Below are 27,118 nucleotides of genomic sequence, written 5' to 3'. Positions count from 1 at the left end.
GCAGCAGGTCAGGGCGAAGGATTGGGGTTTGGAGGAGAGCAGGGTTTACTTTCAGAGGTGTAAAGACGTTCTGCCGCCCTCCAGGCAAAGGTATTTATGAGTTTGCACAGGCTTGGCGTCCCGCTAGAGATCAGGGTGGAAGGCGTGGTGGAAAAGTCCTGGAATACCAGGTGCGAAGGCATTGTTACGCCTACAACAGCCAATGGAAACTTTTTTCTTTTCCCCTCATGGAAAAAGCTCAACATCTTCCTCAACATTTTTTGGCTTCTTTTCCAGTAGAAATATCGAAACATTCTTGAATAAAGACACTAGGATTAGGGATGCACCAATTTTGGTCGATACCGATAATTATTTATATTTGAAAGCCGATAATATGTTGGCCGATTAATCTAAATCCAAATTATTATATCATTTTTGAGTGCCTGATTACAAAAACAAGAGTCTCACAATTAAAATCCAAGTCCATTACACATAACTATAATGATGTTCTCATTATGATTTTATAACCTATATGATAGACTTGTGCACTTATTGAAGTGATTCCAATCAAATTTCAAGCAATTTAAAACCGTCATGTTGAACAGTGCGCATCTGAAGTGTCTCAGCTGAAGAAAATAATCTATTATATATCGGCTTTAATATATCAGCCACATTCTTATCGGGCCGATAACGCTAAAGTTAAAAAAGATCGTATATCGGCTGATACCGATATGGTGACCGATATATCACGCATCCCTTACTAGGAGCCAAAACAGGTCTTGCTTTCTAAGAAATGGTTTAAATGAATTTAGTTAAAAGAAAAACCAATATCTGGGGTCAGAAAAAACTTTATTATTTTGACCCCTTAATTTGGATCCATTTCCCAGAAAATGAGATTTTTATGGATAGAGTAAATGTTTTGGATATTTCTGTTTAGAGAGACGCCAGCGGACAAGGAAAATGGAGACACCCAAGTGTAAAACGAAAAGACGTGTAAGATTTCTAAATCACCATAGACACCGGTTTTGTTTTCATAATAATGTTGGGATACAGAAGGATTCTTCAACGGTGAGGTCAAGTCGATCATACACCTGTTGTAGGCCCTGGGCAAGGAAAAATAATAAAAAGGTGTGTTATCTTTCACAACACCTGGTTAGCCTTCAGCTACAGCTCCCAACTGGTCGCTCAAGTCCAGATCTTTTCTCACAGGGAGAACTGTGAAGAGTCGAGAGCTCAAACTGACCATTGTTTGCGGTTACATGGTTATTGAACATACAGTCAAACCAAAAATTATTCTGCCAGATATAATTTTTTACTAGTGTGTGCAGGACACTATAGTTCATTTATGGAAGTGAGCATAGGATAATAAAATAAGCTGTGACATATTATACCCAAATATTCTTCATACAGTGACTACCAGTGACATTTGGGAGCAAATATTATTCAGACACTTTGAGCTGATGATGTTTTGCTGAAGTGTGTTTTCTGTAATTGCTAATGCTCTTTTTACACACAGACTTGAAGCATTGCTTGGTCACTGGTTGAGCTAAGCTGGTATTATCTAATTGTGTAGTTAAATTTAACAGCTGACAGATATTCAACATAATTCATGTGTGAGAGTCTAAGGGTGTATTCACGCCTGCCTTGTTTGGTTCGATTGAATCGAACTCTAGTTTGTTTCCCCCTTTGGTGCGGACCTTTTGGGCAGGTGTGAATACAGCAATCGAACTCAGGTGCGGACCAAACAACCGAACCCAGACCCAGCTGAAGAGGTGAACTCTGGTACAGTTCGTTCACGGTGTGAACATGAACCGACCCAATTGCAAGAAAGCACTGCGCCTTTGAGTTGACAGGCTTCCGTAGTCGGAGATTTTGGCATAATGGTTTGTGTTGTTGTTCAAGTGCGAAAGAGAATTCCATTCCGGCGCGCTGTCTGGCCACACGATACTGTTGCGCATCTTTCTGCGCGTCGTGTGTGTGCGTCATTGGAATGGAATGAATGAGTGAGTGAGTGTGTGCATCAGGACATTCACATACAGAGCGTTCTCTTTAGTCTAATCGCGCATAGATGCAAAAGTCACTTTCAAGTCAAGTGCCGTGTTATCTATACGCATTTTGAGCTATCCGCGTCTATGTCCACGCCGCCGAAACGAACCGTGATCTTTTGCGTGTATGTCTACGCCGTTAAACGTCCGAGTGATTCCGCGTGTATGTGTACGCCGTTAAATGTCCGAGCGAAACGAAGCAAAATTCATATTTACATCTGTGGAGCAATATTTTTTTTCCTAGGATGGTAGGGGAAGACTCATAAATGGTATTAACCCCAGTGACGGGTAGGTTTAGGGACGGGGTTGGGGTAGGTCATATATTTATATATATACAGTAAGGTAACGTTAAGTCAACGGCGTTGATAAACACGCTGAAAAGCGATTATGCGTGTTGTCATACATACGCCATTTCATGAGATCAGTCTGCATATAATGTAACGATGGTTACAATACAAGGATGACGCTGCGTTAAACTACTAACAAGTGCTGTCAATGTTAATGCTTGTGATTGTTTGTCCAGTCTATATTTGCAGTACATCATTATTTGAATGTGTGAACATAGCCCCTCTCTATGAATGAAAACTTTATACCTTATCCGTCTTCTGCGCAGTTTCTTCATATTGCGTTTGAACAGAATAACACAAAATTAGTCAAATAACAAATATTGCAGTATGAAATATCTCCATGCTGAGCCTTTTTTGCACTTCCTGATTTCCCTACTTGAAAATCCTTGTCCAATGAATGGATGACCTTAGCACACGTGTGGTTTTGTTTACAAATTTTGGTTCACTTGCAAAAAGAGCACTGTGAAAGCGAACCGTAAAAAAAAAAAAAAATAAAAAAAAAAAAATTATTTGGTCCGGACCAAAGCAAGTGAACTATCGGACTTTCCGGTGTGAATACACCCTAACAGAAGGACGGACAAAACCAGTCAAATATCCACTGATCTGAGAACTGAGTTCTGCTCATATTTTATTACCATTTTCTAAACTATAGCGAATAAACTGTGATAATGTGAGAAATGTTTATGAATAAATTTTGGTTTGACTGGAAATGTGTCGGCAGTGTGAAAACCACCCTATAATGGTAAAAATCCACCCACTACTTATTTAATATTCCCCATAAATCATAAACGGTGTCTCAAAAAAAATGAGTCGTTCAAATTTTCTATACATAGTGACATCACAGTTTAACAGGAACAGGTGCAGTTTCTTTCAATCACTGGCGATTCCAGATTTATAGGATACAGTTTAATTTTTTCGTCTGTTGAACACAATAAATTGCATAAAAGTGAAAAATCCTGGGTCAGATGTAACAACCCACTGTTTGGGTAGTTTTTGTGCAACCCAGATCCTGGGTCAGACGTAACAACCCAGTGTTTGGGTAGTTTTTGTGTTACCCAGATCCTGGGTCAGTTGTAACAACCCAGTGTTTGGGTAGTTTTTGTGTAACCCAGATCCTGGGTCAGACGTAACAACCCAGAGTTTGGGTAGTTTCGTGTTACCCAGATCCTGGGTCAGACATAACAACCCAGTGTTTGGGTAGTTTTTGTGTAACCCAGATCCTGGGTCAGACGTAACAAACCAGTGTTTGGGTAGTTTTTGTGTTACCCAGATCCTGGGTCAGACGTAACAACCCAGTGTTTGGGTAGTTTTTGTGTTACCCAGATCCTGGGTCAGACGTAACAACCCAGTGTTTGGGTAGTTTTTGTGTAACCCAGATCCTGGGTCAGACGTAACAACCCAGAGTTTGGGTAGTTTTGTGTTACCCAGATCCTGGGTCAGACATAACAACCCAGTGTTTGGGTAGTTTTTGTGTAACCCAGATCCTGGGTCAGACGTAACAAACCAGTGTTTGGGTAGTTTTTGTGTTACCCAGATCCTGGGTCAGACGTAACAACCCAGTGTTTGGGTAGTTTTTGTGTTACCCAGATCCTGGGTCAGACGTAACAACCCAGTGTTTGGGTAGTTTTTGTGTAACCCAGATCCTGGGTCAGACGTAACAACCCAGGGGTTGAGTTATTTATCGCAGGCTTTTTGTGACCTCTTCAGGGGAGAGCGGTGCAGCTCCGTCAAATTGGTGCATGTCTTCGGTAAAATACAGTACAATACAACCAAATTGGGTTGTTTTTAACCCAGTGTTTTTTTGGGTGTAACTATTGAATTCATATTTGACATTTTTTCCAGACATTGTTGATGATCGTCTGGTAAACTGACTGTTATAATCATCTTCGATATGATAATATCGTCCATCCCCATTGCACTTCTAGGGACACCTAAGACTCTTTTAAAATCTCGTAAAAATGTCCCCTTTAAGTCTTAAACACACAATTTGAGTCACTTTGAACTGGTACTGAAACATGTACACATGGGCATTACTGAAATCACTGCATCGGTTGTGCTCAATGCATAACACAAAAGGTTAATCGATGCAAACCATGAATAGACTCGGAGAACCAACAAACAGCAGAGATCAGGTTCAATCAGATGATCTCATGTGTGAGAAATTTCACAAAGACGCTGGAACAACAAAGCCTGTTGGGTAAGAGTTGCGGTTGCTTTAACAGGGCTTTTATTATGTCACTCTCAGGAAATCATTATCAACAGAAACAGGCACATCGGAAAGTGCCAGAAGTCTTAGACTAAATAAGCTTTTCAAATTACCAATGGCATTTATTTGCAGTAAGCAGCCAGAAGCAATCCATGTCTGAGGAATGACATCAACAGGCGGAGTATAGCAGGTTAATGTGTTAAAACCCCTGTAAACTAAAGAGAAAAGAAACAGTCAAGCTTCATTATAACTAAAACCTGCTTTACGCAGTTGGATTTTCAGAACTGTGCATTAAAGGAGTAGTTCACTTCAGAGTTAAAATTTCCTGATAATTTCCTCTCCCCCACGTCACCCAAGATGTTCATGTCTTTCTTTCTTCAGTTGAAAAGAAATAAAGGTTTTTGAGGAACACACTCCAGGATTGTTCTCCATATAGTGACTTCAATGGGGTCCAACGGGTCGAAGGTCCAGATGTGAGTTTCAGTGCAGCTTCAAAGTCTCGACACGATCCAGCCGAGGAATAAGAGTCTGATCTAGACAAACCAGCCGACATTTATAACAAAATAAACATTTATATACTTTTAACCACAATGCTGATCACAAATGCTGGTCACGTGTGGCGCATCACAGCTCGTGCAAGACGCACTAGCTGTGATGCGCCACACGTTACGTGATCACGTTGGAAAGGTCAGGCGGTAACCTGACGTAGGCGGAAAATGTAGAGTAGGGTGAAAATGTTCATTTTCTCCAACTTCAAATCGTCCGAAATCGTTGTTTTACCTTTTTTTTGTTTAACTCAGTCTTTGCATGTTTGCTTTGTAAACACTAGGTCGATTCTTCCGCCTACGTCACGCTTGACCTTTAAACCTGATTACGTAACGTGTGGCGCATCACAGCTAGTGCAAGACCAGCATTTGTGGTTAAAAGTATATAAATGTCTATACGTGACCCGCTCTGGCGAAATGAGTCGGAAGTTGCAACGTTCCATTATAAGATATGGGCCGATTATGTGGAAAAACAATGAAATAATTTTTTTTTTTTTTTTTTGCTAATTTCAAAGAACAGACATTCAAAAATAATCTCCCAAAGTTTCGTAGTCCAGTAAATTGAGTAAAGGTATTAATCGTTCTGTATTAATTGTATCTTAATTTTAATCAATGTTTCATCAACCAATTACCACAATTTAATAAATAAGAAGTAAATATTGCAGACAATGGATGGGCTAATCACGACACGGAGGCGCCGGTGCGTGAACTGAAGCTCGTCTCATAAATGAACCGAAACTCAGCGTATAAGGTATCCTACTTGCCTCACAGACCTGAGAAATATAAATATTGTGAAATGTCTACTTTTAAACAGAACCATTCAAAACGAAAGAAAACAGACTGCTCTCTGCTTATGTAGGCTAATCCATTTGAAAAGTGAATTTCTCTCTGGCACCTCTGTTCAATCTTTCTGATTTTAGTACATTTTTGTAAAAGTGCCTTTATAACTATTTATTAAAAAAAAACCTTAAAAATAATTTCAGCTTCAGCCTGGTTAAATTGTATTTAAATATATTAATGTATTTGGTCAAATTAAGCAGTAAAATAAATAGTTTATCCCTTTAAATGCAATGGATTTTGAAAGATATCAACAAAAAAAAAACGGGCAAAAAAACTTTAAAAGTGATTTTTTCAGGTTTTCAATTAGAAAAAAAAGGGCAGACGACCATTATTCAAATGTGTATATATTTAAAACCTTTCAAGGTATGACTTTGACCAGGATATCATTTGAAAGCTTATGGTGTCCTCTTTCCATTAATACAAAAATCTAAATTTTTTCATTTGGGTCACTGTGACTCATTTTGCTGGATCAGGTCACATATTTGTTATAAATGTCCGCTGGTTTGTCTAGATCAGACTCTTATTCCTCGGCTGGATCGTGTCGAGACTTTGAAGCTGCACTGAAACTCACATTTGGACCTTCGACCCGTTGGACCCCATTGAAGTCACTATATGGAGAACCATCCTGGAGTGTGTTCCTCAAAAACCTTCATTTCTTTTCGACTGAACAAAGAAAAACATAAAATATCTTGGATGACATGGGGGTGGACTAAGTTATCAGGAAATTTTAATTCTGAAGTGAACTACTCCTTTAAAAAACATATACAATGTAGATATCCATGGTTAATTGTGCATCGCTTTAGGATGGAGCAGGTGAGTTTTGCACAGGCAAACATCACTCAGAAACGTATTAAAAGCCTGTAAAGACAGCAGAATCCGTTCAGAGGCCCAAAAAACCTGCAAGGACTCGTTCCAACAGCAGCTTAACGACACCTGCAGAAGTCAACATCACTCCAAACGAGCCCTGGCGCTCATGGACAACACGTCCCGTTCGATAATTAATTGGTTATTCTACATGACATCTCGAAGGTAACGGCACATACACTCCCAAACACAAGCTGGCCCTTCACCTAAGGCAGATGTTGCGCAGTGAAGTCTGCATAACGTCTAAAGCAAAGGCACACGAACGCAGTCAACGCTGCCAGAACAGAGGGGAAACAAAGTGACCAGGAGCCGCATTTATAACCGCTGGGTCGCACAAAACACCACTTCCGCCAGTTCCAATCATAGACTGTAAAGAAATATGTGCGTAGTGTGCGTGACGTCACCCGTAGTGTTTCTGAAGAGCATTTTTGAAGCCCAAAGTGGGCGGAGCCGGCCGTCGCCATCTTGTTAGCGTCACTCCCGGATAAACGAACATGTGCAGCGAGGCGGATTAGCTGAGGTGACGCTAACACACAGCAGACAAACGGCTAGCAGTGACATCAGCGGCAATCCACCTGTCAGTCAAGTGGCCACGCCCTTAATTATGCAGAACTTTAAGGCTAAATAAAATTTAAATGGATGAGTTATAAAAATATTCACCGTCCTCACAGTCGTCATGAAGGGCAACATTAGCGATATAGACCAAAACCACTTTTTGCACCAGACTGTAAACATGTTTTTTTCTGCTGTAAAGTTCGGTTTTCGCAAGGAAAAATCCTTGTGTCCTCAATATAAACCCAACAGATGAGCGTCTTGTGCGCACAGGACTTCATGTTCCACGATGAGATGCCAAAACTATCGCCGTTTATCATTTCCGAAAGAATTAGCGAATTCGGCTAAGTGGCTTGTTAAGGAGCTGACAGCGATCCTCCTGAGGAAGCACACAGATCAGCATTATGGTGATTTAGACTCATTCAGGGGCTGTAAAACTTCATCCAGAACACATGTACAATGGCACGCCAACAAGGTGCATCCAAAAGCGCGAACTTTGACCTAAAGCACTGCATTGGGATCGGTCCAGTACACGGCAACCGTACCGCGTCTGACGGGAGTGCTGTGAATTTGAACGTTCATTTTTGGCTTTATGGTTTGGCTTTACACGGCCTTCCCTCGGCACATCTGGCTAAAGTGCAGCGTGTCGCTAACCATGTGCAGTTGCTGAACATCTGCTTCTGATATTGTGTACTTGGTACATTCTGAAACCCATTTCTGTCCCACGTTTGTCCTGCTTCTGTCGCGCAGAATGTCACATACAGTCAAACCAAAAATGGATTCAGACACCAGATTTAATTTTTTTTTCACTAGTGTGATCAGGACACTATAGTCCATTTATGTAAGTGAGGAGAGCAAAATAAAGTAAACTGTGACATATTGTAACCAAATATTCTTCATACAGTGACTACCAGTAACATTTGGGAGCAAATATTATTCAGACACTTTGAGCTGATGATGTTTTGCAGAAAAAGTGTGTTTTCTGTAATGGCTAATGCTCTTTTTACACACAGACTGAACAACATGAAGCATTGCTTGGTCACTGGTTGAGCTAAACTGGTATTATCTAATTGTGTAGTTAAATTTAACAGCTGACAGATATTCAACATAATTCATGTGTGAGAGTCTAACAGAAGGACGGACAAAACCAGTCAAATATCCACTGATCTGAGAACTGACTTCTGCTCATGTTTATAAACTATAGCGAATAAACTGAGATAATGTGAGAAATGTTGAAGGAGTCTGAATACAGTTTGGTTTGATTGTGTGTCACGTATTGTACATAACAGGGCTGCCAACTTTTGAGTTTAGCTTGGAGTGCTAATTATAGATGTGGGGGGGATTCATAAGCTTGTGATTTGATTCTAATCTTGATTCAATATCAATTAATTTGGATATTTTAGGTACAGAAGGGTTGAATGCAAACAACAAACACCCCTTTTTCCTACAATCGACTAAAAGCTCTCATTCATAACCAATGGATAGAAGCTTTCTTTTTTTGATAAAATGTACGCCAAGATACGTAAGAAATTATCGTCGCTACTTCTGTAACATTGGACATTTAAATCTCTACCCAGTGTGCAGCAAACCCAAAACGTCACAGAAATACTTCACAATATACTAGTTTAAATGCCTCAAACAAAACACTTGACGCCGCTTAAATGCCAAACTTTGTTCGTGCTTTATTAAACCGGCTCGACAAGTTCGTTGCCAGACAGACCGATTAAAAAAATAAATAAATACTGTTACTTTACTCCAAGAAAGCTGACAGCCAATCAGATTGCCTGATCAAAAGTCATCTGAAAGCTTGTCCCAAAAGAGCTACATTAAAATTGGTAGCAAAATTGGATGAGGCATCCGAAATATAAAGTCAACAATATAGCGATTCAAAAACTTCAGCACGATTTATACATCATGACCTTGACATTTGGAAAAAGTAGGGTTTTCCAGTCTGGATTAATGTTCTTCATCACAGTAGAAAGGCCAAGAGTCACTAATGATTGAATGTTTTTACAAGGGATGTTAATAATTTGCTGAATAATTTAACTGTTCATGAACAGTAATTACACAAGTAAACAACAAATAATTAAACTAACCCAAAAAGGTTGAAGTCCCAGTTAATGGTAAAATTAAATGAATACAAAAGCTCCTTCCAACACACTGATCAGGCTTTAGATACTGGTAAATATAATGGCAATACATATTGTTTGATGACAGTACTGATATTTAACTTCTAATTTGCCCACAAAATAATGTTTTTTTATTATGTTTATCAACACAGTACAGAGTACTAGTACCGTACTCTGACATTCCTAATTAGTTTGCTAATTGTACACTTAGCCAATTAGCACAGTATCCCTGGATCTCACTCGGCCAATCACAAGACTCTCTGCAACAGACTCGGCCAATCACTAATGCCCTTGCTGAGCACAGCCAATCACAAGAACCCCAGAGATCAGCCAATCACCAGTGTCCACTCCACTGCCATATATGGGATGAGGTGATGTCATGAAGGGAGGTGTGTTCAGTAGATGATCTCTTGTCTTCAATGACATTACGCTTATTAAAATAACAGAACAGCGAGTAATGATGTACGGTCCAGCCTGACAGACTGTTCTGCCAGCTTTCTGCCCTTTTAAAGCATTTAACACACATTAAATAACAGAATCCCATTGAGCAGCACCAGAAACTGGCATTTATCAAGAGCCACGTCCATCAGATGAGACAGAAACCCTCCACATTCCTGCACTTACCAAGAGCGCCACCATGTGGCTCAATGCAAAACAAAACTGTGTGAAAGCAGGTTTTTGACATAATTGCACCAGGAGCGGATTCACAAAACACTCTTAAGAATAAAACTGCTATATTGTTCTTATTTTCTAACACATCTTAAGAATTGTCTAATAGTTTATTTTCTTAAGACAAAAGAATGTTTTTTCAAAATCATCATAACTTCTTAAACTTAGGATAACTTCCAACTTCCCAAAGGTAAGGTGTTTAATTAATTTATTGGGGTGTTTTAAATACTAAGCATTACAACACAGACGCCCCATCTCGACACAGGCTTGTTAAAACAATCATTTAAAATAAAATACATGTCACATAAGAAAACATGTCGCTGAGCGCTGATGAAAATTTGGCCGATACCAATAACCGATAATTCTTTATATTTGAAAGCCGATTAAACCGATATATTGGCCGATAAATCTAAAACCGAATTTTTATATAATTTTTGAGAGCCTGATTGCAAAAACAAAAGTCTCACGATAAAAAGCCACGTCTCAAGCACACAATTATAATGTTCTCATTATGATTTTACGCAGCCGATATTAACTTAACTGTATTTTACGCTTTTGAAGTGATTTCAATCGATTCAAAACCATCATGTTGAACATCTGAAGTGTCTCAGCTGAAGGAAATACAATATTTATCGGCCACATTTTCTTATCGGCCCGATAACGATAACATTAAAAATGAACATATATCGGCCGATACCGATATGGCGGCCGATATATCATGCGTTATGATTCTTATGGCAATCTGCAGGCGGAATTACAATTAATTACATCCATACAATGAATCCATACTATCATGTGTACCTTGAAATGCAATGTCGCTTTGGATAAAAGTGTCTGTCAAGTGCATAAATGTACAATCATATAGGGGTGGGCGCTATACCGGTATGAACGTGAATACCGGTATTATGTTGTGCCATGATATGGATTTTGCGATACCGAGGATACCGTAGGCTATTCATAAATTCAAATTTTGCAGTTATATTGTTTTGTTCAATTTGGTACTCTTTACAACTAACACTAATGACGATACAGAATCGAATACGCTGTGAAATGGCTGATTTGGCGCTTCATACGCGTGAAGTTGCTGAGGCGATTAACCGCTGTCCTGTGACGCGTTCAATGAAGGACCGTAACGTGGAACACATCGCTAGTGCTAAGCGGCTGTTCATAAAGGATGCATCTTTTGCGGTGGAATGGGAAATAACAAGGTAATGAGACGCAAGTTTGACTTTTAACTTGAGCGCAACATTTTTAGAATGCCGTTTCATTTGCGAGACGCGGGCGCAACACCAAAACAAGTTCGTCAAGCACAAAAAAACGTTAAAGTTCTAGGCTACTGTATGTTTGAGATGTCATGTTTTCATGAAGGTTGAAAGCTGCTGTTATTATCTTTGTTTTTACAAAACATTTACTGCTAATAATATTATCCACGTGGAGACATTTCCCCGCAATGTAACGTTAGGCTATGAATAACAGGACACGACACACACATAAGCGCGCGCATACACACGACACACACATAAGCGCGCACACACACACACACACACACACTGGTCCACTATCTGTGTGGGGACTCTCCATAGACGTAATGGGTTTTATACTGTACAAACTGTAGGCCTTTATTCTGTCACCTTACACTAATGAATTAGTTTGTATGAAAATTTTCATTGTTTTTTTCTTGTATACTTTTAAGTTCTATTTATTTGGTGCTTTGTTCAATCTCAAACCATTATTTTATTTTTATTACTAATGGCGCTTTTCCATTACCAGTACCAGCTCGACTCGACTCGCCTTGGCTCGCCTCGACTCGGCTCGCTTTTCGATCCGTTTTCCATTGCAGAAAGTACCGCCACAAATAGTACCCGGTCGTCATAGCGACGCATTTCGTTCCTCGTTGCCCCATCAAGCTCTCGCTGGATCCTCTCTTCGGCAACCAAACAAAGGAAAGTCTGCACCTCCTCGTTTGACCACGGCGTATTCTTCCGAGTTGCCATAATAACAGTAGTAAGTTTAGTAACTATCTCTGGCCAAACTATTTAAAAACGGCGGGGTTATTCTGGATACTCCATCTGGCGCGTGCAATGATGACGCAGATTATCTGTGACCAATCAGCAGTCGGCATTGTTTTCACGTCACATTTTAGTATCGGCTTAGCTCGCCTCAGCTCGCTTGGAACCTCGCCGGAGGTGGTACGAAAAAAAGTACCCGAAAGCAGGTACAGGTACAACTTTTACACAGTGGAAAACCAAACAAAGGCGAGTCGAGTCGAGCCGAGCCGAGCCGAGGCGAGCTGGTACTGTGTAGTGGAAAAGCGCCATAAGATGTCTGCATAAGAGTTAACTGTAATTTGTGCAAACATTAAACTTAAATTAAACGTCTCGCTTTGGTCTACACTGGAAGTGTTCTGCTCGCTCTGCTAAAGCTAAACTATAATTACTAAAACTGAAACTAAATAAAATAAAAACTATATAGAAATGTGTTTGCAAAATAAAAACTAAATAAAAACTAACAAAACCATTAATGAAACTAGCTAAAACTAAACTGAAATCTAAAGCAAAATTGAAAACGATATTAAAATAAAAACTAATTTAAAAAAGCAAAACTATAACAACAGATATTCCCGGAGACAGAGCACACCCGAAGACGGCTCTCACTCAGAAATCAATAAAGTCTTCATTCGCTGCCGGTTCTCATGTCATGTCCTATGTCCAATGAAATGCCTCACCTTTTTCTAGTTATCTACTGTTAAAATACATATTTTGCCTGTAATTTAACTAAGGTGTACTAAAATGTGATTCCAATTTTTTTTCTCATATCGCGTTATAATATCGATATCGTCCGGACAGTGAAAAATATCGTGATATTAATTTTTGCTCATATCGCCCACCCCTACAATCATATCACGATAAAGCTTTTCAGCACAAATGAATCCCAGAGACTTACGCTCTTCTGAAGACGGTTCTGTTCTCCCGATGTTTGCTGAAGATTTTGGGCAGAAACTTCAGCGTGACTTTGGCGGCTCTTGCTCTCCTGATCATCCACATGCCCTTGAAAGAAGAAAAAAAAGTGAGTGCCCTTCTGAAGTGGACCTTCGGCGTCGCATCTCGCCGTTGAAGCCACCGAGAACGGCCTCAGCGCGACTGATATCGGTCCACAACGCCACGCTTATTAAAAGAGCGGCTGAGTTACATCTCCTCAGCTTTTTTGTCTTCAGGAGCCGCTTTGTTTGTGTGTGCGTCAGATATTGTTAGTCATTGCTTGCCAAAATGGTGTAACGCGAGCTCTCGATTGGCTCTTTTCCTGAGGGATGAGAGTCAAGTGTTCGTTCAGGCCTGCATGGTGGCTTTGATCGTGGTCTCTAGGGGTGTAACGGTTCACAAAATTCACGGTTCGGTCCGATACGATACACTTGTGTCACGGTTCGGTACGTTTTCGATACAGCAAAAAGAAAGAAATGCCAGAGAAATTTCCTTGATTTAATTTTTTTAATAAGATTTTTATTAAAACTAACATCATAAAGTATGATATTTTTTTTTACTTTGAGCAATGATGGAGCTATACTTGACTTTTCTTAGGAGCATATAAAACAGAACAGCTCCTTGGACAAAATGAAATGTAATATTGTAGTTGGCTAGTTATAAAAGGTTTATTTTAGTTCTTCAGATTAACATTTGAGGGCAGCAATTGTATTCATAATGTCAAAATAAAACTGACGTAAATATTCCTTGAAAGCATTGTAGCCTACTATTCCTGCCAAACAGTTAGTTACTACAGTAAACCCATGGTGAATGTGCTGATCTGTGGACACTGGATAGTTCATTCATGACATGATGACGTTTCTTCCTGGTTTCCACGTCAGTGCTGTTTGATCCGTTAATAACGGAGAGATGTGAATGTTTCTCACTAGATCTCGCAGCGATGTTATTACTTCAGTGGCGAATTCAAATGTTTTCTTTACTGGATTTGGCTGTGTAGTAACAGTGCTGATGATTAAGATCGGCTCGCGCTGCATTGGTCCAAACTGATAAACGGTCCGTCAAACACACATTAACGAGTAGATCAGTTTCGTTCCGCTTACATTTGCCATTTGATGTTGGGCAATGTTGTGGTCACGCCAGCGTCTCTTACATTATGAGCGCGCTTGCCACGCGCGACGCGCCTACATTTGAAATAACTAAATTTTGGTCGGCAGGAAAAATGGTCCAACGAACACGCGTTCAATACGAATACGCGTATCGTTACACCCCTAGTGGTCTCGCATTGTGTAGAGTCGAGGCAGATGTCAAGCCAAGTCAGCTTCATTTATATAGCGCTTTAACAATATAGACTGTTTCAAAGCAGCTTTACAGAGATAACAGGAGATTACAGTAACTTTACAGCAGCTCTAGAATAAAGTTATTGTCCAGATAAAGTTAGTTTTGATTGATTCACTTCAAGTTGCAAAGATCATTAGTTATTAAAGGTACAATATGTAGGAATTTTGTAATAAAATATCCAAAAATCACTTGCACAGTGTGATATGTTTCCTGCAGTTGTGTACTTACAATATCCCAAAAGTCTCCAAAGATTATTTATTTCAGAGAAATTCCAATTTTAAATAAGTTGCCGTCCCAGAAAAAAAATGTCGCCTGTCAATGACGCGAATATCCACGCTATCCTCGGTTTCCGTTCACACTGCCATAGCCATGACGTAACCATGGCGACAGACGTGGACAACTGTGTAGAGCGTAACGTTTAGCTGCACGCTGTTGTTGTTTCGTTCAAACATTATGGACCATAGCAAGCAGACTTTGGGACAAAAAAGGAGAACTAAAATGAGGATCAACATCAGCGTGGCGTTTTCGAGATGCCGAGAGCTCCACGTCCGCGACTAACTTGGAGCAACACCGCTCTTGCATATACTTTATTAGACAGGTGAGCAAATGTACATAAAACAAAAGGATGTATCTGTGTTTCCTTGCAACACATGCAACTGTCAATAATATCACTTATAAACAATGCGAGATACATACGCCTATATGACGTGACAGATCAATCATTATGCATGTGTTGATTCACCTCAAAAACTATCAAGTGATCGTTATGCTGATGAAAATTGCTCTTTGTACTTTGGTAATGCTTTTTATCACTCGTGTTTTGACCGAGATTATGGCAGTGCAATTAAATACAATCGGATATGTGTTGTTAAACAATATTTAGCCATTACTTGCAAATGTTCCTTTAAATTTACTTTGAGTACGATTGGTTTGAACACGTAAAACAACACGACATTAACCATAAACACGTAAAACTGCGCAGCATTAACCCAACAAATCATTTGACAAATAGCTGTAGCAGGATAATATAGCATAACATTTTGCGTTCCTTGCAGTTAATTCATTATGGTGACATAAAATATTGCGATCAGACGTACAGGTAATACAAAAACAAATGACCTCATCCGTGATCATGATTCATTAATTCCATAACATCTCTGGATAGTGAAAACGACATCTCCCATCGTTCAACTCTCCCTCATAGCGTCACCAAGCTTCGCCTTTGTTATTGTTGGTAACTGCGCCCTCTTGTGGCGAAAAATTCTTACATATTGTACCTTTAACTTAGGTGCCGCTAACACGACACCGTTCTAACAGAAAACTTTTAATGCGTTCTGGCCGTTCATTTGCACAACCCTAGTGATCGGTGATCGAGAACGCAAACTTTGAAACAGGTTCCAAGGCGTAAGCGATGAAAAATGGAGAAAAACGTTATCATCTCCGCGTAAACTTCAAAAACGTGATTCTGTAAGGGCTGACGGTGTGCACATGCGTATTACGTGTTCAGTCTATAGATATGAGGGTTTGAATATATATGACCAAATTGACCTCAACAAACTACTTGTCTGGCCTTAAAAAATTCATAATACAGAATGTCATCAAATGAGTCGCATCTCATGGCACGGCTATTCGGGTTAGGCCGGTGTGGCTCTGCACAACACTGAATTCCCCCAACCTCCACTCCGCAGAAGTGTAAAGCAAGTGGTAAATCATGATGGGCAGTCGGCAGAGCACCCCTTTATCTTGTTAACCGCCCTCACAACTATTTGTTGGGGTTTGAATTTGGATACACACTCCTTTGGATGGTTGCTTTCAATAGGCCTTTTTTAGCATGATCCGTGTATATATGAAACAGAGGCAAGCGAGGCAAGCTAGTAAAGAGCTGTGCGTGTAAACCTCACTCTCCTGGCCTCATGAGGCCCACTAGCCTCTAACACTAGAGAATGTGGTCTTTAGCATCCTTGTTAGCGCTCGGCTCCTATGCCGGAGACACAGGTTTGAATCCTGCTTAGAGCGGGTTTAGTAGGACCGGTTAGGGATGGGCATTTTTCTAAAATATTGTATTAGAAAGAATATTCGGGCTCATAAAAATCGAACATTCGTTTATTTAAATGACGTTTAACGAGAAATTTATCATGGATTCACTGCATTAACAGCCAGCAAAGCAAACGTAGTAAAATACGAATAGTATTTTATTTTTCTAATAATGAATACAGATCGAATATTCGACTCATGCCTCATGAGGCGCACTAGCGACTGACGCTAGAGACTGCTGTCTTTAGCATCCTTGGTAGCGCCCGGCTCCTATGCCGGAGACACCGGTTCGAATCCCACAGAGCGGGTTTAGTAGGACCGGTTAGATTTGGTGCCGTGACCCGGATGGGAGTGAGTAAAACAGAAGCCAGCTAGTAAAGAGCTGTGGTGTAAACGTCACTCCCCTGGCCTCATGAGGCGCACTAGTGACTGAACTAGATATCGCAGTCTTTGGTGTCCTTGTTAGCACCCGCCTCCCATGCCGGAGACACCGGTTCGAATCCCACATGGAGCGGGTTTAGTAGGACCGGTTACATTTGGTGCCGTGACCCGGATGGGAGTGAGGTTAAGTGGGGTGAGTATAACAGAAGCCAGCTAGTAAAGAGCTGTGCAAGTAAAGCCTCACAACACAAGTCCTGAAAAGTGAAGCCGAAGCGTCTCGATCGCCCCCAGGTGGCTGGTCCCAGTATAGCTCCTAAACCCCGCCCTCTCCATGTAGTCTAATGGGGCGTGAGGCAAGCTAAACATTCAAATTACACTTCAAATACATTTTTTCCAAAGATGTTTTCTGTCATTTTAGGTCGTTTTTAATAACACGGATGAAAGTTTAAGTGTTCATTTTTTAAATAAGTTTGGTCTAAGTTAGTTATTTGATGCTATAAAAACGGGATAGTGACATCATGATTGACAGCTTCTCTGAGCGAAGTAGTCACTAAGGCACCAAGTGACTCTTTTGGGGGGGATCTTCCACAATTTAAATTTCTACATTTCCATAATGGTTTATTTCACACCGACACAATGAGTTGCTCTGCAGTAAACTTTGTATTAACCATTACTGCGGGAGTGTGTGTGTGAGAGTGGGCGGGACCTTGATATCGCGACTCCACTTCACGTTCACTACTGCGCAGAATCAGCGCGAGATGTCAGCGCCATATTAGGACTTTGGCGGATTCACTTTTATACAATGGAAGAGATAGAAGAAGCATCGTTCATCTTTTTTACAGTCTATGGTAAAACCTCACTCCCCTGGTCTCAGGAAGCGCACTAGTGACTGACACTAGAGACTGCAGTCTTTAGCATCCTTGTTAGCGCCCGGCTCCCATGCTAGAGACACGGGTTTGAATCCCGCTTGGAGCAGGTTAAGTAGGACCGGTTACATTTGGTGCCGTGACCCGGATAGTACTCACCTCCTTCGGGTGTCGACGGCTGCCGAGCAGGACGGCGTCTCGGTTGGACTGTTGACTCAGTCGAGCGGTGTCCTCCAGAAACCTGTAATCTACATGAGCGGACCGTTATCTCTACGATAACTCATCACATTCATTAAGCGGTTTAACTATCAGGGTTTCTGTAAGGACGGCTGCAGATACTCACCGTTGAGCAGGTTGATTTCATCAAATTCAGCGAGAGGGACGAACGTCGTCTTGTCCCGAACACCGCAGCATCCCGACACCATCTTGTGCTGCTTGACACAAGCCAAACTGCACAGAGGACAGAAGCAGAACTCAGAACAGCACACATAACCATTTATGAATACACAAACAACACAAATTACACACTTAAAGCTCCTGTAGGTAACTTTTGAAAACATGTATTTGCTAAAACTGTCATTATGTCCTGACAGTAGAATATGAGACAGATAATCTGTGTAAAAATCAAGCTCCTCTGGCTCCTCCCAGTGGTCCTATTGTCATTTGCAAGAAATACACGCTCCCGGTCAGAAACAACCAATCAGAGCCAGGAGGAATGTCTTAGCAGTGTCAATCACGCTCGTGTCCGCGCTGATCACACCCCTCTCTTGCACAGCGCGAGCCGTCGTTCAAACTCAAGATTGCCGGCGTGCTGCAGCTGTGCTTATGACGGAGAAACAACCTAAACTGCCAATTCTCGAGTGACACCTGCTCATCAAACAAAGAGGTAAAAGGAAAAAGACTGATGACGATAAACAAGCGAAAAAGAAAGAATTACACAGAGCCCATTGACTTGGTGTCAAAACTCTAGCCGCATAACACGTAGATAAAATGTCACGCACTTTGCTAAGCAACAATTGAAACCTGCTAATTCACTGGCTCGTCATGTTGCTGAAATAATGTACTAGCACACCTTATCTAGCATTATATATCGCTAGAATAATTACTTACATACTGTAACGTTAGTTACCGTTATATTAACGTTATCTTACTAGTAGGGGTGTAACGATTCATTCGTTTTCTCGATGCATCGATTACAAATCCTGACGATGCATATGCATCGATCTTGAAACATGTATTTCGAATCGTGAATCGTTTATTTCGGTCAATATTCGATTTAAAATGCTAAGAATCGAATAATTTGCGATTCTATATCGATTCAGTGCTTTAAAACATATGAACATTAAATGACTACATGCGCGAATTAATGAGGCGTGCGGCGTCATTTCGCGTCCTCACAGCTCTCACATACTCGCTGCACTCTTACCATCTTTCACTGGATTTCGCTCGCGCTCGGTCCCATATAGCTCTCATCTGCAGATTTTTGAGCAGTCCGTGTTTGAGCTCTCCTCAGGACAGCCATTGGTGTTCACATGAGCAGATGACAGCTCTCTATCGAGAAAGCAAGCCATTGATAAAGCTGCCATATCATTGCGCGGTCACTGCTAGTGCTATGACACAACGCGTTCGTTGCGTGGAAACGTCACCGTTATTTTCTTTAAGATAAGATAGGCTACTGAAGTTTTACGGAAATGGGTCATACCCGTCCTGAGCAGTTAAAGTAAAACCCCACTTATTCAAGGGTGCGCATTTATTACATGGAAAGAGAAAACGTATAATAGGTGTCTAAAATGCACACGCTTCCGATTAATCATGAATGATGAATGAAATGTAACTTAATGTCGTTAAACTGAACTGATGAAATAACTACAACATTAATTACACTGAAATAAGAGCGCGTGGTTTATCCATCAATCAGATGCGCATTAAAGTTGCATTCGTAATCGTTAATATAGCACAAGTAGACAGCCGGCGCGTTTTCTTTCAGAATCACAAGGACAATGTTCAGTCGGATAAAGAGAACAAAGAGTAGCTATTCCATGAGGAAACGTTAGTTAAGGTTTAGTTGGGAAAGTTCATGGTATTTTTAGTCTCACAATGGAGGATGTTTAACCAGTACCAGGAACACTTTAAGGTTGTGTATCCATTCCTACAAAATAGTTAGCATGATGAACTTACTATACTTTTAAAGCCTTTTTAAATCTTGGTTTACATTTTTACAAATGCTAATTTATAGGCTTTGGAAATATTTTTTATAATAATAGATTCATTAAAAACTAACATGGACTAACGTTAACAATAGACAAAATGTCGTTGTTTTTTTTTTTGTTCCCACTCTCTGACCCCCAAAGGCAGCTGTATAATTCACACCCTGACTAAGACCCATTGGGGGAAGCATTGAAATAATCCTATGAATGCATATAAAAAATTAAGAATCGAATCGCATCGAATTTTAATGTGAATCGCATTGAATCGAATCTTTCTGAATTTGCAAAAATCGTTCTTGAATCGAAAACCTATGAATCGTGAATCGAATCGATTCGCTGCCTACCCAAAGATTTACAGCCCTACTTACTAGCTATTTATAACTTATAGAAAGAGTGCAACGTTATAAAGTTACATGTAGGCTATTGGAAAATACATAATGATTTGAGGACCAAGTTTGTAGTCAAAGTATGGGCAGGCCATAGTCAATGTAAAGCATATTATTGACGTTTAGTCCCTATTAGTGAATGTGCCATATAACTTTTTATCCGCTGTTATCGGTGGCCCTGTTTACTAGCCTGCGCGTTCACGGCCGGCTCCGCTGTGGAGGGCGAGCTGTGGAGGGAGGGCTGTAGCGCAGCAGAGAGCAAGGGGGCGGGACCTGTAAGTTGTGCTTGTTCAAATTTTCAGGCTAAGTCAACGTTTTCTCAAAACTCCCTACTGCAGCTTTAAGGCCCGGGTATACTTTATTTCTTCTCATGAACAGAAATGCGGGCGGTTGAAGAATACTTTGGGCTTTTAAGGGGACAGTTGACATGTTTTTTTGTTATATTTGTTTATATTTTTATTGTTATATTTCAGCAATATATATATATATGTAAATTTATTTAATATGTATTTTACGTTATCATGCGTTAACATGGCATTGTGAGTGTGTGTGAGTGAGTGAGTGAGTGAGTGAGTGAGTGAGTGAGTGAGTGTGTGTGTGTGTGTGTGTGTGTGTGTGAGTGTGTGAGTGTGAATGAGTCTGTGTGTGTGTGTGTGTGTGTGTGCGTGTGTGAGTGTGAATGAGTCTGCGTGTGTGTGTTTGAGAGTGAGTGAGAGTAGGTGTGAGTGTGTGTGAGTGTGAGTGAGTGAGTGAGCGTGTGTGTGTGTTTGAGAGTGTTAGAGTGAGTGTGTATGTGAGAGAGTGAGTGAGTGTGTGTGGGTGTGAGTGAGTGAGCGCGTGAGTAAGTGAGTGTGTGTGTTTGTGTGTGTGTGTGGGTGTGAGTGAGTGTGAGTGGAAGTGAGTGAGTGTGTGAGTGGGTGTGAGTGAGCGTGTGTGAGAGTGAGTGAGTGTGTTTGTGTGTGTGTGTGTGTGTTTGTGAGTGAGTGTGAGTGGAAGTGAGTGAGTGTGAGTGGAAGTGAGTGAGTGAGTGAGTGTGTGTGTTTGAGAGTGTAAGTGAGTGAGTGTGAGAGTGAGTGAGTGTGTTTGTGTGTGTGTGTGTGAGTGAGTGTGAGTGGAAGTGAGTGAGTGGGTGTGAGTGAGTGAGTGTGTGTTTGAGAGTGAGTGAGTGTTTGAGAGTGTGTGTATGTGAGAGAGTGAGTGAGTGAGTGAGTGAGTGTTTGAGAGTGTGTGTATGTGAGAGAGTGAGTGAGTGAGTATGTGTCTCACCTGCAGGTGTGTTTCTTGCAGCTGGGACATCTGTATTTGGCCTCTTCAGTCTCACAAACATCACAACTTAAGAAGTCGAAACACAAACACAAGAGGATTTTATCCTAAACGTTTGCTCATTTTAAATTATAAATTAAATTTGTTTATATTTAAAATAGCGATCAATCATCAATATGTGTTTTAAATGTCAGATGATCGATATATGAATGCTGATATAAACAAAATACAATAATGTATAAAGCAATTGAGTTAAAACACGTAACAGTTAGTTTGTTGTTAAACGGTAAACCATATGGTACGTTTAATTTACTATGGTAACTTACCGATCTTATGTCTAACAGATGTTTTAGCCAAATTTAACTGTAGACAAGCAAACATATACGACAATGCCAGCAGACACACTAACGTTCACAGATGTAAACAGAGTAACACAATCACTATGATTTAACGTTACCCTACATTATTACATATTTACACTGTAAGTTAAGTTACACTGAAGAAACTGACCTCGACAAGGCTATCTTGCGCTTAACTCCTCTCCGGTCATCATCTGCTTCACTGCTGTTGTCCATGACAGGCAACATATTCACCACATCAACACAGATTTAACACGGATTCATTAATGTTATGCTATCTAACCAAAACACTGAATACTTGCTGCACGCTCCGCACACGCGTCTGCCGTATTCCGTGCTCGCTTTACGACAGTTTACGACAGTCGGAGCGTCAAGATTTATTTATTTATTAAATCCTTTCAAATAACACACAGGCATTAACATATTTATTATCATTGTTAAACACATTACCATTACCACCAAGCAGCATACCTTATTAAACATAATAATACGTCGAGCTGAAACTGAGCTAGTACAACAGATCGAATCGATATTAGGCTAAATTTTATACCCTCATAAAAATTCATTTTAAAGTGTTACACAGGAAATGGCCATGTTATGTTGAGTCTTTGTATGTAACCATGGCACATGTGTTTAAAAAAAATACATTGTCTATATGTATATAGACTTACTATATGTATATAATATATCCAGTAAACTAAATATAGCCTACTAGTAAACTTGTGTATCTATCTCTATCTCTGTAGGTATACAGTGATTATATATATACATAGAATGATTGGATGGCTGTATGATATAAATATGTATGATATAAATATTGTATATTATATAACTGTATGATATAAATACGTAAAAGGGAACATATTTTCCCTTATTAAAGTAACAAAATATTCCATATATCCATATTAATATATTTTATTAGTGTAAGTTACATATTTAGACAGACACCATGTGAAAAAGGGCAATTTCATTCATAGAAATAAAAAAATAATTCATGAGAACATTGTGATTAAATCATACATTTTATTTAATGTCAAAATATTAAATATTTACATTTTTGTCTTTGTTTTGTTTCTGTAGGCACATTTAGTGACAGTTTCGATACTGTAATCATAAGTTAACAGGTGTTACACTTCCTGTGTGTGATCACGTGATCTGAATCTGGCCAATCGCAGCTGCCAGAACACAACATATACTCCCTATTTGTGTTTATATACAAATACAAATTTGACATAAATAAGATTTCGAACTAAATGGTAAGTGACCAGATAGATCTCTGAGAGATATCATAATTTATTGGAGTACAGTATTTTTTGGAGAAATAAAAAGATAACATAAATAAACAAACATATAATGTCCAAATATACATAAGGGAAAATAAAAAATGACTAACTCTTTGCTAACGCTGAATACTGCAGCACCACGGAGAAGTCGACGACCCAGACACCGTGTCCTAACCAGACGCGACACGTCTTGCAGAGAGACTCCGCCCACACTCTCTTCTGATTGGCTGTGATTTTGGATTGATTTGGTTGTGAGTGCAGTGCGCTTGCAGAGAGACTCCGCCCACACACTCTTCTGATTGGCTGAGATTTTGGATTGATTTGGTTGTGAGTGCAGTGCGCTTGCAGAGAGACTCCGCCCACACACTCTTCTGATTGGCTGAGATTTTGGGTTGATGTGGTTGTGAGTGCAGTGCGCTTGCAGAGAGACTCCGCCCACACTCTCTTCTGATTGGCTGTGATTTTGGGTTGATTTGGTTGTGAGTGCAGTGCACTTGCAGAGAGACTCCGCCCACACACTCTTCTGATTGGCTGAGATTTTGGATTGATTTGGTTGTGAGTGCAGTGCGCTTGCAGAGAGACTCCGCCCACACACTCTTCTGATTGGCTGTGATTTTGGATTGATTTGGTTGTGAGTGCAGTGCGCTTGCAGAGAGACTCCGCCCACACACTCTTCTGATTAGCTGAGATTTTGGATTGATTTGGTTGTGAGTGCAGTGCGCTTGCAGAGAGACTCCGCCCACACACTCTTCTGATTGGCTGTGATTTTGGGTTGATTTGGTTGTGAGTGCAGTGCGCTTGCAGAGAGACTCCGCCCACACACTCTTCTGATTGGCTGTGATTTTGGATTGATTTGGTTGTGAGTGCAGTGCGCTTGCAGAGAGACTCCGCCCACACACTCTTCTGATTGGCTGTGATTTTGGATTGATTTGGTTGTGAGTGCAGTGCGCTTGCAGAGAGACTCCGCCCACACACTCTTCTGATTGGCTGAGATTTTGGATTGATTTGGTTGTGAGTGCAGTGCGCTTGCAGAGAGACTCCGCCCACACACTCTTCTGATTGGCTGTGATTTTGGGTTGATTTGGTTGTGAGTGCAGTGCGCTTGCAGAGAGACTCCGCCCACACTCTCTTCTGATTGGCTGTGATTTTGGGTTGATTTGGTTGTGAGTGCAGTGCGCTTGCAGAGAGACTCCGCCCACACTCTCTTCTGATTGGCTGTGATTTTGTCTTATCTCTTAGTTGCGTCTCTAGAATCTCATCGCATCGGGTTAGGACCTTAAAGATGTCACGAATATAAGTTTTTGTAAAGCATGTAAATTCACATATTTGAAATATTTAAAATTATTTCAAATAACCATTCGCTGACAAAAACTTCCATCAAGTATCCTCATTATTGTTTTCATCAGTCTGATACTTGCGGCGTCTCTTTAAGGGTCATGAACGACGTTCTCCTTAACGTATAAAGTATATTAAGCCAAAGTATAACATAACTTATCAACACACTGTTCATATAAATTAGGTTTGTTCTGATCGAAATGACTACACGCAAAAGTACAACAGAAGAAGCCAGCCCAAACAAGCACCAGAAACACACTGTACACAAACACACAGATACCAATGCTTGACTGATGGATGAACATACGTGACATGCACACTTGTGTTTCTGTGGCGCTCAAAGTGATTTCTTCAAATGTCACAGTCTGTAGCTATTTTTCCATCTAAAGTTGCAAAACAATAGCTATTCTTCCACCCACCTATTTTTAAAGCGCATTTTGTGATAATCGCGTAAAAAAACACTGGATGGAAACGCAAAGATGCGCATAAATTAAAAAAATATTCATAAAAAACATATGCGCTCAATTGAGGCGGATACATTGTTTTATCCAATAAGAAGATGTGCATAAACTACGATTTTCCGAATAAATCCCTCGATGTGCCTCAGCAGAGGCTCTGATTGGATAACTGGAGTAACCAGTGGACCAATGGCATCGCATCTCAAATTGCGTGAAATAAAGTCAGAATTGCATGATATAAAGTCAGAATTGCGAGTTACAAAGTCAGAATTGCGTGATATAAAGTCAGAATTGAGTTATAAAGTCAGAATTGCGAGTTACAAAGTCAGAATTGAGTTATAAAGTAAGAATTGTGAGTTAGTCAGAATTGCGTGATATAAAGTCAGAATTGCGAGATACAAAGTCAGAACTGCGTGATATAAAGTCAGAATTGCGAGTTACAAAGTCAGAATTGAGTTATAAAGTCAGAATTGCGAGATACAAAGTCAGAACTGCGTGATATAAAGTCAGAATTGCGAGTTACAAAGTCAGAATTGAGTTATAAAGTCAGAATTGCGAGTTACAAAGTCAGAACTGCGTGATATAAAGTCAGAATTGCGAGTTACAAAGTCAGAATTGAGTTATAAAGTAAGAATTGTGAGTTAGTCAGAATTGCGTGATATAAAGTCAGAATTGCGTGATATAAAGTCAGAATTGCGTGATATAAAGTCAGAATTGTGAGATATAAAGTCAGAATTGCGAGATATAAAGTCAGAATTGCGAGATATAAAGTCAGAATTGCGAGATATAAAGTCAGAATTGCGTGATATAAAGTCAGAATTGCGAGATACAAAGTCAGAATTGCGAGATATAAAGTCAGAATTGCGAGATATAAAGTCAGAACTGCGTGATATAAAGTCAGAATTGCGAGATACAAAGTCAGAATTGCGAGATATAAAGTCAGAATTGCGAGATATAAAGTCAGAATTGCGTGAAATAAAGTCAGAATTGCGAGTTATAAAGTCAGAACTGCGTGATATAAAGTCAGAATTGCGTGATATAAAGTCAGAATTGCGAGATATAAAGTCAGAATTGCGAGATATAAAGTCAGAATTGCGTGAAATAAAGTCAGAATTGCGAGTTATAAAGTCAGAACTGCGTGATACAAAGTCAGAATTGCGAGATATAAAGTCAGAATTGCGAGATATAAAGTCAGAATTGCGTGAAATAAAGTCAGAATTGCGAGTTATAAAGTCAGAACTGCGTGATATAAAGTCGCAATTGTGACTTTTTTTCTCAGAATTGCATGTTTATATCTCGCAATTCTGACTTTATTTCACGCTATTCTGACTTTATAACTCGCAATTGCGACTTTATATCACGCAGTTCTGACTTTATAACTCGCAATTCTGACTTTATTTCACGCAGTTCTGATTTATATCTCGCAATTCTGACTTTATTTCACGCAGTTCTGACTTTATATCACGCAATTGCGACTTTATATCTCGCAATTCTGACTTTATATCTCGCAATTCTGACTTTATATCTCGCAATTCTGACTTTATATCTCGCAATTCTGACTTTATATCTCGCAATTCTGACTTTATATCTCGCAATTCTGACTTTATATCACGCAGTTCTGACTTTATATCTCGCAATTCTGACTTTATTTCACGCAGTTCTGACTTTATATCACGCAATTGCGACTTTATATCTCGCAATTCTGACTTTATATCTCGCAATTCTGACTTTATATCTCGGAATTCTGATTTTATATCTCGCAATTCTGACTTTATATCTCGCAATTCTGACTTTATTTCACGCTATTCTGACTTTATAACGGAGTTTGGAGATATAAAGTCAGAATTGCGAGATGTAAACTCACAATTATCCTTTAAAATGTTTTATTCTGTGGCGGAAACAAGCTTCTGTAAAACACAACTATTGAAATAGCCGAATAAAGCAGCGCTTCACTCGCATGTGTTCAAGAGGACAACATCAGCACTTTCTGGAAAATTGGTGCAAAATTTCAGTAATAAAAGAATAAAAAGTCTTGGTAAATGTTTCCATCATAG

At 39.9% G+C, this 27,118-nt stretch overlaps 1 protein-coding gene across 1 annotated transcript in view; it reads right to left on the bottom strand.

Moving 5' to 3' along the window:
- The window catches only part of znhit6 (zinc finger HIT-type containing 6), a 42,010-nt gene extending 19,690 nt beyond the window's left edge, over positions 1-22,320 (bottom strand). Inside the window, exons 1-5 of the mRNA XM_056233279.1 lie at positions 22,140-22,320; positions 21,633-21,698; positions 18,117-18,223; positions 17,933-18,021; positions 13,120-13,223 (exon numbers count right to left, since the gene is read on the bottom strand). Coding sequence (XP_056089254.1) covers positions 13,120-13,223; positions 17,933-18,021; positions 18,117-18,223; positions 21,633-21,698; positions 22,140-22,216 — 443 coding nt within the window. The 5' untranslated portion in view covers positions 22,217-22,320. The remainder of the gene's footprint in view (positions 1-13,119; positions 13,224-17,932; positions 18,022-18,116; positions 18,224-21,632; positions 21,699-22,139) is intronic.
- Between the last annotated feature and the right edge of the window lie 4,798 nt (positions 22,321-27,118).

Source organism: Rhinichthys klamathensis, unplaced genomic scaffold (genome assembly GCF_029890125.1).
Source record: "Rhinichthys klamathensis goyatoka isolate OS25496 unplaced genomic scaffold, OSU_Roscu_1.1 h1tg000366l_1, whole genome shotgun sequence".
In the NCBI taxonomy this organism is placed as follows: Eukaryota; Metazoa; Chordata; class Actinopteri; order Cypriniformes; family Leuciscidae; genus Rhinichthys; species Rhinichthys klamathensis.
Note: the sequence above shows the minus strand (reverse complement) of the source record. Positions and strands in the feature narration are given on the sequence as shown.